Source organism: Lethenteron reissneri, chromosome 54 (genome assembly GCF_015708825.2).
Source record: "Lethenteron reissneri isolate LAM-NWPU_2019-01 chromosome 54, ASM1570882v1, whole genome shotgun sequence".
NCBI lineage: Eukaryota > Metazoa > Chordata > Hyperoartia > Petromyzontiformes > Petromyzontidae > Lethenteron > Lethenteron reissneri.
This window is the reverse complement of record NC_083832.1, coordinates 12,181,019-12,194,425: the sequence shown is the minus strand read 5'-3', so window position 1 is coordinate 12,194,425 and position 13,407 is coordinate 12,181,019. Positions and strand designations below refer to the sequence as shown.

Genomic DNA, 13,407 nt, shown 5'->3' with positions numbered 1-13,407 from the left:
CTGAGGTAAATTCATACAAATTTCACGTCCTCTACAGAGTGGCGAGGGAGGCAGAGTGGCGAGAGAGGGAGAGTGGCGAGGGAGGGACTCAGCCTCAAAACGAGTAACTGGTGTGGCGTATTAACATCGCCACTGGGGAGACAAAGGCGGCCGGGCGTGGTGGATACAAGTCCCGGGCAAAGCCGGGTCATGACTATGTGTGTATGTGTTTATGTGTATGTCTGTGTGTCTGTATGTATGTGTGTATGTATGTGTCTGTATGTGTTTGTGTGTATGTATGTGTGTGTCTGTATGTGTGTGTGTGTATTGTGTATGTGTTTGTGTGTATGTATGTGTTTGTATGTGTGTGTATGTGTTTGTGTGTATGTGCGTGTATGTATGTGTTTAATTCGTGGTTTAGTGGTAATGAATTGACCTTCATGATGGTGAGCGGGCCCGGGTAAAACTACGTGGCCGGGAGTCGGAGCCTTTCCCTGTACACCTTGGGGTGCGACAGGGATGTCCTCTGGCTCCCACATTATTTAACATCTATTTTGACCGCGTAGTTCGTGAAGCCTTCAATAGCTGTACCGGGGGAATTTCCATTTGGTACAGATATAATGGGAGGCTGATCGACGCCCGGGTGCGATCAAGGGATGGCTCCCTATTGGTCAACCACGTTATGTATGCCGATGATTTGGTAATAGCTGCTCATTCAGAAGAGGAGTTGGAGGCGCTGCTGCTGAGACTGGAGCGTGCCACTAAGAGGTGGGGCCTTACCATCAGCCCCACCAAAACCAAGCACCTGCCTGGGTATTTTGTACCATCGGACACTCCACCCCCACAACTCCCAATTGGTGATGGGGCAGTTGTGGAGAGAGTGGAGAGTTTCCCATACCTGGGCAGTGTGCTTATGACCGGCTCCAGTCTATCAGCAGAGGTCTCACTCCGAATCAGTCGAGCGGCAATATCTTTTCATCGGTTGCGTAACGCTGTGTGGAAGCTACCTGGTCTGTCGCTCCGCACGAAGCTTCAGGTCTTCTCGGCCACGGTCATTCCCTCCCTTCTCTACGCTTGCGAGACGTGGACCCCCCTGGTGGAGCATCTTCGCCGGTTGGAAACATTTAGGCTGGCCTGCCTACGATCCATCCTGGGTTTAACCAGGCTGGATTGTGTGAGGAGCTCACAAATCCTTGAAAGATCTGGGCAAAGTCCCATCAGTGAGCTCCTCCGGCAGGCAAGGCTGCGTTGGCTGGGTCATGTAGCCCGCATGCCCAGCCACCGCATGCCTAAACAGCTTTTGTTCGGCCGGATCGAGGGGGCTAGACGGGCGCGGCACGGGCTGGAGAAGAGATGGAGTGATGTGGTACAGGAGGACGTGGAGCTGAGTGGACTTGCCGATGACTGGTACCAGCGGTGTCAAGATCGGCCTCAGTGGAGGAGGCTCGTGAAGGACGCTACTGGGCAGTTGGAGGCAGTCGCCCTCCAACAACAACGGAGGGCGGAGGAGCGACGCTCACAACAACGAGCGGAGCGCCGGGTGGCTAAAGCACAGCAAGTTGGTACAGTAGGGGGCACAGGTGGTGCATCAGCCAGTCATCTCGGTCATCTCGGTCAGTCGACCAGTGGCACCTGGGTCTGCCCCGTGACCTCCTGCCAGCGGGCTTTCGACACTTCACGTGGCCTCAAGGTGCACTTGGCCTGGCACAAGCATCGTGGTGACGTCACCGCCACTTAGTGGCGAATGGCGGTTGTTGTTGTTGTTGTATGTATGTGTGTGTATGTGTGTGTCTGCAGCAAGCGCGTGTATGTGTACCTATGGACGCGCGCGCGTGTGTTGTGTAGGGGGAACGGTAGTGTAGTGCTTAGCGTGCTGCCTGTGTGTGTGTGTCTGTGTGTGTGTCTGTGTGTGTGCGTGTGTGGTGTGTGGGGAGCGGTAGTGTAGTGGTTAGCGTGCTGTCTGTGTGTCTGTGTGTGTGTGTCTGCCTGTGTGTCTGTGTGTGTGCGCGTGTGTTGTGTAGGGGGAACGGTAGTGTAGTGCTTAGCGTGCTGCCTGTGTGTGTGTCTGTGTGTGTGTCTGTGTGTGTGTGTCTGTGTGTGTCTGTGTGTGTGTCTGTGTGTGTGGTGTGTGGGGAGCGGTAGTGTAGTGGTTAGCGTGCTGTCTGTGTCTGTGTGTGTGTCTGTGTGTGTGCGTGTGTGGTGTGTGGGGAGCGGTAGTGTAGTGGTTAGCGTGCTGTCTGTGTGTCTGTGTGTGTGTGTCTGTGTGTGTGTGTCTGTGTGTGTGTCTGTGTGTGTGTGTCTGTGTGTCTGTGTGTGTGTGTCTGTGTGTGTGTCTGTGTGTGTGCGCGTGTGTTGTGTAGGGGGAACGGTAGTGTAGTGCTTAGCGTGCTGCCTGTGTCTGTGTGTGTGTGTCTGTGTGTGTGTCTGTGTGTGTGCGTGTGTGGTGTGTAGGGGGAACGGTAGTGTAGTGCTTAGCGTGCTGCCTGTGTGTGTGTGTCTGTGTATCTGTGTGTGTGTGTGTCTGTGTGTGTGTGTCTGTGTGTGTGTGTCTGTGTGTGTGTGTCTGTGTGTGTGTGTCTGTGTGTGTGTCTGTGTGTGTGTGTCTGTGTGTGTGTCTGTGTGTGTGCGTGTGTGGTGTGTAGGGGGAACGGTAGTGTAGTGCTTAGCGTGCTGCCTGTGTGTGTGTCTGTGTGTGTGTCTGTGTGTGTGCGTGTGTGGTGTGTGGGGAGCGGTAGTGTAGTGGTTAGCGTGCTGTCTGTGTGTCTGTGTGTGTGTCTGTGTGTGTGCGTGTGTGGTGTGTGGGGAGCGGTAGTGTAGTGGTTAGCGTGCTGTCTGTGTGTCTGTGTGTCTGTCTGTGTCTGTCTGTGTGTGTCTGCGTGTGTCTGTGTGTGTGTCTGTGCATCTGTGTGTGTGAGGAGCGGTGGGTGTAGTGGTTAACGCTACGCTGCGCTACCAACCCGGCGAACCGAGTTCGATTCCCGCTCATGGCCACCACCGGTCAAGATTATTTGAACCTCCCATAGGTCCACTCAGCCTCAAACGAGTAACTGGTGTGGCGTATTAACATCGCCACTGGGGAGGCAAAGGCGGCCGGCCGTGGTGGATACAAGTCCCGGGCGAAGCCGGGTAGTACAGCTAGTACTTATACATAATGGTATACACTCTTCGGCAGAGTGGGCGAGATGTCGCTATACCCGCGCCTCATACGTTCGTACGGACCAGCGGATGTAAAGGGGTATAGGGACTTTTCTACCACCCAATAAAATAGCTGTAATAACACCGTGTACACTCCGTGTATGTGAGGTACTATACATTGTGTTGTGCAGCATACACCGTGTACACGAGCTGTTCGATTATGTACTTTATGGTACTCAATATGTGTACATGCATTACAGGGTGGGCGGACGGGAAGTCCCTATACCCCTATTGTATAAGGCTAATTAAGTCGCAGAGGTAAAGGGGGTATAGGGATTTCCCGCCCACCCTCTCGTATCGTGCAGTGTGCTGCACATGCGGGGTCCACTAGGGGCGCTGTCGGGCCTCCTCTCCTCGTGGAATTTTCCACTACCCCTGTCCCACAGCGATTCCCAAGCCCAGAGCCGAACATTAGAACTCTCCAGTAAACATGGGGCGATGGGCCAACGCTTCCAACCGCATGCCAACATTCCTCACGTTGGCATCTTTACTGCGTACTTACCTTTGCCGTAACAATAACTCTGACCATACCGATGTATATTTATCTGTGATGCTGACAAGAAAACCCTCCCTCACCTTAACAATAGGACCATCCCTGACCATACAAATAGGACCATCCCTGACCCAAACAATAGGACCATCCCTTACCCTAACAATAGACCCTAACAATAACTATCCGTGATCATACACACAGCGCTATATTTAGGCATTGGGACACTGCCCCCCCACCCTGCCCCCACACCCCCACCCCTCGTAGGGTAACCTACGTAAAATTAATAGACCAGCGATGACTGAAAGTGGCATTGTTGATGTTTTGTACACAACACAGGCGCAATCTGCATCAGCAATCTCGCCTTTGTTAATCACATGGGCCCGCGGCAGGCCAGCATGACCATGGAGTGAGCCCTGACTCTAGCCCTGAGCTTAACCCCAACCTCGAACGCTCGGTCCCACCGCTCCGTGTCCGTGGTGGACGTCATCTCAGGCGCTGGCTCTCCCCGTCGTCTGCCACTCGGTCGCGAGTCTCGACCACCGTCCGCTCGCTTTCCACGCGCACGTTCCCTCGTCCACACGTTCCTCTCCCTGTCGCTCGGCGCAGCATCGCTACGTGTCTGGCACTCGCGACCCCACCCTAACCCTGCGTTTTCCACGTGCATGCGTGTGCGCGTGTGCGTGTGTGCGCGTGCGTGTGTGCGCGTGCGTGTGCGTGCAGAAACCCTCCGCGCTCCCACACCATGTCAGAGGGCTCCCCCGAATCCCCCAAGCGCCACGTGTCCTCCTCCCCGTGCTCTTCGCAGTCCGACTCGGACACCACGGGCCCTCTCCTCCTCGACCACAACTACGGCCACGACAACGACGAGGAGGACGACGACGAAGATGCCGTGACTTGCCACCGCGTCCACCGCGGCCACCACGCCGTCGTCGGCATGGACGGCGACCGCAAGTCCCGGCAGGCGTCGGTGCGTGTGCCGATGTTTGACGGCACCACCGCGGCCGCCGCGGAGAAGAAGAAGAAGAAGATGGAGCTGGGGGCAGCGGCGGGGGGTGGCGCCGGAGCCCGGGATGTGGCCGGCGCCGGCAAGGACGCCGGCGTCGGGAGTTCAGTGGAGCGGCAGACGTGGGGCAGGCAGCTCGACTTCCTGATGTCGTGCGTGGGCTACGCGGTGGGGCTCGGCAACGTGTGGCGCTTCCCCTACCTGTGCTACCGCAACGGCGGAGGTGGGTCCCGCCCGCCCGCTCGCTCGCCCGCTCGGCAAGGTCCACATGTGTTCGCTCACCAGATTGTTCACTTCTTGAGGTGGGGAGCGGTCCAGGGGCTCTCCGGGGGTCTCCGTGCGAGGCATCGGTAACCGAGACCCCCGAACTCGCTGCGCTAGAGAACCCGGTTCAACCACAGTCGGCGGCTAAACCGCCATTCGAACCCAGGCTCTCGGCTGTGCCTGCTTAGCGTCTCTGACCTCTGAGCCACCCGGCCTCCTCTGTTTGTTTCAAGGGGGGCAGATGCGTGTGGTGGGAGAAAAAAGGGGGGCCTGGCTTATGCTGGAACAGGATGTGGGTCGTGGGGGGGGGCGATTACTCTATTGACGCAGATGCAATTCAATAGTGTGGCATGCAATTCTGTGGAACGCCCCCCACCTCCCCCGCCCACCTCCCCCACCCTCTTTCCCCGCCCCTTCGCCAACCCCTCCCTGCCGCAGGTCTTGGGAGCTTTGTGAGCTTGCACTTTGACCTAGTGACCTGAAAAGTGACCCCCCCCCCTCCCAGGTGAGGCACAGAGGTCGCGAGTGTCGCTGAGCATAGCGCTTGTTGGGGGGCGGGGGGGGGGTATGCTGGTGGGTGGGGGGGGGAGGGCCCCAGGGGGGGGGGATAGGCAGATAGGGGGTGGAGACCCCAGTGTGAGTACCACCGATGCGACCTCCCACCCCAACAACCCCAGTCTTGGAACCCTTTGTTTGTTCCCCACTACCTGCACCTATAAGTGGTAGAGCCATTGGTGGGGGGTTGGGCAATGGGGAGAGTGGCCCCTCTATGAGACCTCCAAATAGGGGTCTGATTGGTGTTTAGCAGAGGAAATGCAGTGAGTCAATGCTACCATTAATCTGGGTCCCTGTTTAAAGGAGGTCGTGGGTTCAATCCCGACCCTGATGCCTGCTGCTGTATATTTGGAGTTTGCATGTTCCCCCCCGTGGTTGCGTGGACTTTACTCTGGGTCCTCCGGTTTTTCCCTCCACATTTAGAATGAACATGCATTTAAAGCATTTGCCTGCACTACATTTCCACATGATAAGCCACTTAATTGAGCTATCATGTGCTACCAGGTCACTTCTCGCTATGTAGCTCGGTAGGATCACAAGTATTGTGGTTAATGCAGACATGATTCCTTGGAAAAAGTTTCAATTTGGTGTTTTAACATCTTAACACCTGTTTTGTTGCCAGAAAAAAGGGGAAAACCCTATTATCATAGCTCAGTGGGCTTTACCTTGTAAAATAAAAAAATAGTTTAGGTTATAGAAATAGATTCACTTTCCAGGATTGCCCTCCGTGCGGTTGGTCGCCATTATTACTTCCTGTACCATCAGTCTCCATGGCGATGAATGATCATTTGCCCTCATCACTGTTAAAGTTAGGGCCTGGGTCAGGGTTACGGTCTGGATCAGGGTCAGTAACAGGGTCAGGGTTAGGGTCTGGATCAGGGTCAGTAATAGGGTCGGGGTTAGGATCTACGTCAGGTTCTGGTTTAGAGGCTGGGGCAAGGGTCTGGGTCTGGGTTAGGCTCTGGGCCTGGGTCGAGGTTTGAGTCAGGGTCTGGGCCTGTTTCAGGGTTAGAGTCAGAAGGTCATGCCAGCCCACCCGTCCTTCCACCTCTAACCCCTCGTGCATCTCGTGTGCGGCCTCCTTCTGAAACTCGAATCTGGTCACCCCCTCTCGCCGGATCTGGGTGTCCGGTCCCCCTCAATAATGTGCCCCCCCGCCTCACCCACTCCTTCCTCCGCCGCAGGGGTGTTCCTCATCCCCTACTGCCTGACGCTCATCGCTGCGGGGATCCCCTGCTTCTTCATGGAGGTGTCGCTGGGACAGTTCACCAAGCAGGGCGGCATCGGTGCCTGGGGCATCGCGCCGATCTTCAAAGGTGCTGCACCCCCTATCAACTACCGCCCCTCCTGACCGATGACACCTTGACCGCCACCTCGACCGATGCCCCTCTTGACTAATGGCACAATTGACTGCCGCCACCCTTGGCTGATGACCCCGCAAACCTCTGGGTGTGCGTTGTTGAGTCCCGTTCCATTTGTCCCGGCCTGCGTTCATGCCTAGGCCTGGGCTACGCCTCCATGGTCATCGTCTTCTACTGCAACTGCTACTACATTCTGATCCTCGCCTGGGCGCTTTACTACCTGGCCCACTGCTTCACCATGGGGCCGTTGCCCTGGGCTACCTGCGGCAACAAGTGGAACACCAAGCTCTGCTCAGACGGCACCTGCCAGTACCCGTCGGCGGACGCCAACGGCACGGAGGGGTCACTCAATGGGACGGCAGGTCCCGGGTTTCTGAATGGAACGGCATGGTCGACGGCGTGGCCAGCGCTGACGAATGCCACGTCGGAGTCGTCGCTGCTGCTGCCGCTGAACAACGTGTCGGCCCTGGGGCACGCGTGCCCACCGCTCAACGTCGTCACCACCTCGTCCGTCGTGGAGTTCTGGGAGTGAGTGCTGCGCTGGGGGGGGATCTGGGCCTGCGTGTGTACGTGTGCGTTGGTGTGTACACGCGCGTGTCCGGAGGGGTAGTGCAGTAGTTAGCGTGTTACGCGGCGAACCCGGCGACGGGGGTTCGATTCCTGCTGACGGTCAACACCAGTGACGATTATTTGAACCAGTCCTGGGCCTCTCCTAGGTCGACTCGGCCTCAAATAATTACTTGGTGCTGTGTGTAAACATCGCCACTGAGGAGACAAAGGCGACCAGGCGTGGTGTTGGCCACCCACCCCCTCGTGTGCTTGATGGCCTTCATAGGTGCTCGCTAGCAGCACTTACCCCAACAGTCTGTTCAGGCCACATTGTACGGTGGATGTTTGTTTTTGTCTTTGGAGTGGTGGTGCAGTGGTTAGCCCACTGCGCTATGAGCCTGAGTTCGATTCCCACTGAAGATCAATCATGGGGAATATTTGAACCAGTCCAAGGCCTCTGAGTGCCTGAACAGGTCCTAGGACTTCGAGTACCTGGATCGGCCTGTAAACATCAGCATTGGGGAGACAAAGGCGGCCGGGCATCCAGCTGGCCAGACACCCCCTCATGCACCCCACGTACATTTCCCAGGTGAAATATTCTAAAGAATACAAATTAAAACACCGTCTGTGCGCGTGCGTGCGTGCGTGCGTAGGCGTAAGGTGCTGTCCATGACGACGGGCCTGCACGACTTGGGCTCCGTGCACTGGGAGATGCTGCTGTGCCTCATCGCCTCCTGGCTCGTCGTCTATTTCTGTGTGTGGAAGGGCGTTCGCAGCACGGGAAAGGTGCAGTCCGCCACATCACCACCACCACATCAGTGCCACACCACCCCCACCACACCACCACAGCCACATCACCACCACCACATCAGTGCCACACCACCCCCACCACACCACCACAGTCACATCACCACCACCACATCAGTGCCACACCACCCCCACCACACCGCCACACCACCACCGCCACATCACCACCACATCAGTGCCACACCAGCCCCACCACACCACCACACCACCCCGCCACACCACCACCACCACATCACCACCATATCAGTGTCACACCAGCCCCACCACACCGCCCAACCACACCACCGCCACACCACCACCGCAACACCACCACCACATCACCGCCACACCACTGCCACACCACCGGATCACCACTACTGCCACACTACCACCACACCACTGCCACACCACTGCCACACGGGATCGCCGTGACAACACTATACTGAGTACACTACCCAATGCACCGCCACACACACACTAAACACGGCACCGCGGCACACACGCCGCACGCCGCACTCCGTGTCTCTTTGGCAACTCCACAAATACCCACGTGCGTGTGTGTGGGTGTGCGCTTGTTGGGACGCTGCTACTGAAACTGGAGCGTGCCACTAAGAGGTGGGGCCTTACCATCAGCCCCACCAAAACTAAGCACCTGCCTGGGTATTTTGTACCATCGGACACTCCACCCCCACAACTCCCAATCGGTGATGGGGCTGTTGTGGAGAGAGTGGAGAGTTTCCCATACCTGGGAAGTGTGCTTATGACTGGCTCCAGTTTAACAGCAGAGATCTCACTCCGAATCAGTCGAGCGGCAATATCTTTTCATCGGTTGCGTAACGCTGTGTGGAAGCTACCTGGTCTGTCGCTCCGCACGAAGCTTCAGGTCTTCTCGGCCACAGTCATTCCCTCCCTTCTCTATGCTTGCGAAACGTGGACCCCCTTAATAGAACATCTTCGCCGGTGAGAAAAATTTAGGCTGGCCTGCCTACGATCCATCCTGGGTTTAACCATGCTGGCTTGTGTGAGGAGCTCACAAATCCTTGAAAGATCTGGGCAAAGTCCCATCGGTGAGCTCCTCCGGCAGGCAAGGCTGCGTTGGCTGGGTCATGTAGCCCGCATGTCCAGCCACTGCATGCCGAAACAGCTTTTGTTTGGCCGGATCGAGGTACAGGAGGACGTGGAGCTGAGTGGACTTGCCGATGACTGGTACCAGCGGTGTCAAGATCGGCCTCTGTGGAAGAGGCTCATGAAGGACGCTACTGGGCAGTCGCCCTCCAACAACAACGGAGGGCGGAGGAGCGACGCTCACAATAACGAGCGGAGCGCCGGGTGGCTAAAGCACAGCAAGTTGGCACAGTAGGGGGCACAGGTGGTGCATCAGCCAATTATCTCGGTCATCTCAGTCAGTCGACCCGTGGCACCTGCTCGTTCTGCCCCGTGACCTCCTGCCAGCGGGCGTTCGACATTTCACGTGGCCTCAAGGTGCACATGGCCTGGCACAAGCGTCGTGGTGACGTCACCACCACTTAGTGGCGAATGGCGGTTGTTATTGTTGCTTGTTGGGAGCAGTAGTGTAGGGGTTAGCGCGCTGCACTACGAACCTGGTGACCCGAGTTTGATTCCTGCTCACGGCCAACATCAGTGACGATTATCTTAACCGGTCCCTGGGACTCCCCTAGATGGATTGGCCTTCAATGAGTACCCGGTGTAAAACATCCGCACTGGGAAGATAAAAGCGGCCCGGTGTGGTGCTGGCCACCCACCCTCTCGTGCGCCATGCTCGCTAACAGCACTTGCCCCAACAGTCTGTTAAAGGCCAAACGGCGGGGGGGGGGGGTTTTGTCTTTGTGCCTGTGTTGTACCCGCGCGCGTGCAGGTCGTGTACTTCACGTCCACGTTCCGCTACCTGATGCTGATCGCGCTGTTTGCGCGTGGCGTCACCTTGCCCGGCGCCATGGGTGGCATCAAGTACTACCTGCAGGCCGACTGGAAGAAGCTCGCCACGCCACAGGCGAGTGGCGGTGTCGCGACCCCACTACGCATCGCGACGATGTCGTCGTCGTCTTGATAGCGCCCCACTCACCAGCGCACCACACCTTCCAGCCCTGCCTCTGCTCTTCACTTGCGAGCGAGACGCTTCGTGGGGAGAGTTGGGACGAGTTCTTGGGTGCAGTGCGCGCACGGCCGCCTCCGCTTTGGCGGCGGAGGTCTCGCTCCGAATCAGTCGAACGGCATTATCTTTCGTCAGCTGCGTAACGTTGCCGTGTGGAATCTGCCTGTCTCTGTTGCTCCTTACGAATCTTCAGGTCTTCTCAGCTACAGTTTTGCCCTCCCTTCATTACGTTTGTGAAACGTGGACCCCTCTAAAGGAACATTGCCGGTTTTAAACATTCGGGCTGGCCTGCCTACGATCCATCTTGGGTTTAACCAGGCTTTAACCAGGCTGGGTTGTGTGAGATGCTCATAGATCCTTGAGATCTGGACACAGTCCCATCATCAGTGAACTCCTCCTACAGGCTAAGGTGCATTGCCTGGGTCATGCAGTCCACGTGTTCAAGCAGCTTCTATTTGGCCGGATAGAGGGGGGAAAATAGGCACGGCACGGTCTAGAGAAGAAATGGGCTGATGTGGTAAAGGAGGAAGTGGAGCTGAGTGAACTTGCACTGATCGGCCTCTGTGGAGGAGGCTCATAAAGAATGCTTCTGGGCAGTTGGAGGCAGTCGCCCTTCAGCAACAACGGAGGGCAGAGGAGCAATGTTCTAAAAGTGGAGCACTGGGCGTCTAAAACACAGGAAGTTGGCACCGTAGGGGGCACAGGTGGTGCATCTGCCAGTCATCTCAGTCAACCCATGGCACCTGGGTCTGTCCCGTGACCTGCCAGTAAGCCTTAAACACTTTACGCGGCCTTAAAGTACACCTAGCATGGCACAAGCGCTGTGGGGACGTCGCTGACACTTAGTGGCGAATGGTGGCTGATGTTTATGTGGCTGACCATGTAAGTGTAATGCGGGTGTAAACGGCCCTCCGGAGGTGACGTCATGAGGGGAGGAGTTAGGTCACGTGGGGGGAGAGGGGTTAAGCTATAGAAGGAGGGGAACCGGAAGAGGATAGGGAGTGACGGAGGACCAGGAACGAGAGAGGCCACGAAGGGCGAAGCGGAGGGTGGCGAGATCGCCACGAACACAGGGGAGCGAGGATCGGCACCGTTGGCCAGCGGTGACCGACCCGAAGCAGCGAGGAGGCTGCAGTCAGCAGCGGGGCTGCATACAGAGTTAGCAGCGGGTCTGCATACAGAGTAGCAGCCAAGAGGGTCTGCATATAGGGTTAGCAGCGGGGGTCTGCATAGGGAGTCGGCAGCGAGTCTGCAGGGAGAGAACGGAGGTTACAGTAGACGAAGCAGAGAGTCTGCGGGGAGAGAAAGGAAGCTATAATAGCGATAACAGCCGGGGGCTACAAATACAGTGTTATAACAGAGTGCCGTGTGGGAGAAGACAAGAACCCAATAAAGGACACGAAGTCAGAGAGAAGTGTCTGAGTCCTTTTATTACACTGGAGTCAGAAGTGAAACGGCATGGCGAAACAATTGAGGAAAAAGAATATTCCATCTCCGGCGTCGGCTTCATCGTCGGACGACGACGATCTTCCTCCTGCGGTCGGCTTGACTTCGGCGGAGGGAGAGATCCGTGAGTTCCCGGGTGTCGAGGAGGTTGCCGCTTCGTCAGACCCATCTGCGTTGAAGGACGAGGATTTAAGATGGACCCGGATGGCGGAGCAACTGGCAACTCTCAAAAACGTCATCACTGAGTTGTGTGACCTTGTCACACCAAGGGCGGCGTCGGAAGGTGATGGTGGTGATCGGCAGGAGCCCGGGTCGTCTTCGATGGCGCCGCCATCGGCCACGCGGCGTGAAGACGCCATCTTGGGCGTGGCGCACCACGGGAAGCGGGAAGCCGCCATTTTGGGACCGCCGCGACGGTCGTCCGCCATCTTGTCGACACCACGTTGCGACGCCTTGTTGAATTTACCACCGGAGGAGTCAGCGGCGGACGGAAGCAAGCCAAGGAGTCGCAGTCGTCACCTTACAACCGTCAAAGAATTCTCCATCGGGGGCGATTGGAGTGCGTTCGCCTGTAGATTTTTGGCGGCGGTACGTACAGCAAGGTGGACGGACGCGGAGGCACTGGAGGTGCTTCCGACTCTTCTTGATGATGAGTCCGTTCGTTTTTTCCGCTCTATAAAAGCTGCGAAGAAGAAGACTCTGCGAGGGGTGTTCGATGAAATGGCGGACGCGTACGAGCCACCGGATGACGCCCATCGCCGATTCGTGCAACGGCAACGCGCACCTGAGGAGTCACCTGTGGCGTATAGGGGCGCCGTGTTGGAACTCGCTATGGCCGCTTACCCGGAGACGGAGCCTGACCTGCTGGAACCTCTCATCTTGGGGAAGATGTTGGAGTTGTCCCGAGATCTTGGCATTCCTATGCCGGCGTGCGGTCACGAAAAACTCACGTCCCGGGCCGCGGCCAAGTGTCTGGACGCCCAGTTCAATCTCCGCCGCTGGAAACAGGTCACGGCGTGGACGGGCGGTCCTGTCGTCGATGGGGGGGCCGTAGGGTGGGACCCTACAAAGGCCGTGTACGTGCCGGATGCGACCGGCCAGAGGGAGTTGTCGGCTGCCTCTGCTCCGTGGCCGGCCCGGAGCGGGCCAGGGCCGCGGGCTCCGCAGCCGGTGCGGCCGCGTCGGGACGGGGTGCCCGCTGCGCGCCGCTCCGACGTCGAGATCAGCGCCCGTTTTTGCAGGTGTTAAATGCGAGTACTGAAAGCGTGTGTGTGCCGGCTGGTACCGTTGTGGCACATGCCACTACGGCGTTTACGGCTCACAGTGATCTGCCGGACGGAGGGCTGGTGGGTGGTGTTTCACACGATGGAGGGGTGGATGATCGTTGGATCGCTGAATTATGTGGGGAAAATTCGGCCCTTTCCGCCGAGCAGCGTTGTGCGATTCATAAATTATTATCGACTTATTCGGATGTGTTTAGCTCGGACGATTTGGACTTGGGACGCACCTCGCTGCTTTATCATCATATCGACACAGGGGACGCTGCCCCTATCCGCTTGAACTCGCGTCGGATGAGTTCGGCTGAGCGTGAGCATGTTCGAGGGGCAGTGGATGACATGTTGAAAGCGGATATTATATCTCCGTCTAATAGCCCGTGGGGCGC

The 13,407-nt window shown here is 57.2% G+C and overlaps 1 protein-coding gene across 2 annotated transcripts in view; it reads left to right on the top strand.

Moving 5' to 3' along the window:
* Nucleotides 1–13,407, top strand: part of LOC133356589 (sodium- and chloride-dependent creatine transporter 1-like) — a 37,954-nt gene that overhangs the window by 11,423 nt on the left and 13,124 nt on the right. Inside the window, exons 5-9 of one of the 2 annotated variants that reach the window (XM_061574185.1) lie at nt 4,473–4,893; nt 6,674–6,805; nt 6,991–7,378; nt 8,053–8,185; nt 10,062–10,196. In XM_061574185.1, coding sequence (XP_061430169.1) covers nt 4,602–4,893; nt 6,674–6,805; nt 6,991–7,378; nt 8,053–8,185; nt 10,062–10,196 — 1,080 coding nt within the window. In that variant the 5' untranslated portion in view covers nt 4,473–4,601. Of the gene's footprint in view, nt 1–4,387; nt 4,894–6,673; nt 6,806–6,990; nt 7,379–8,052; nt 8,186–10,061; nt 10,197–13,407 lie in introns of both variants that reach the window. The other variant, XM_061574184.1, reaches the window with a different exon arrangement.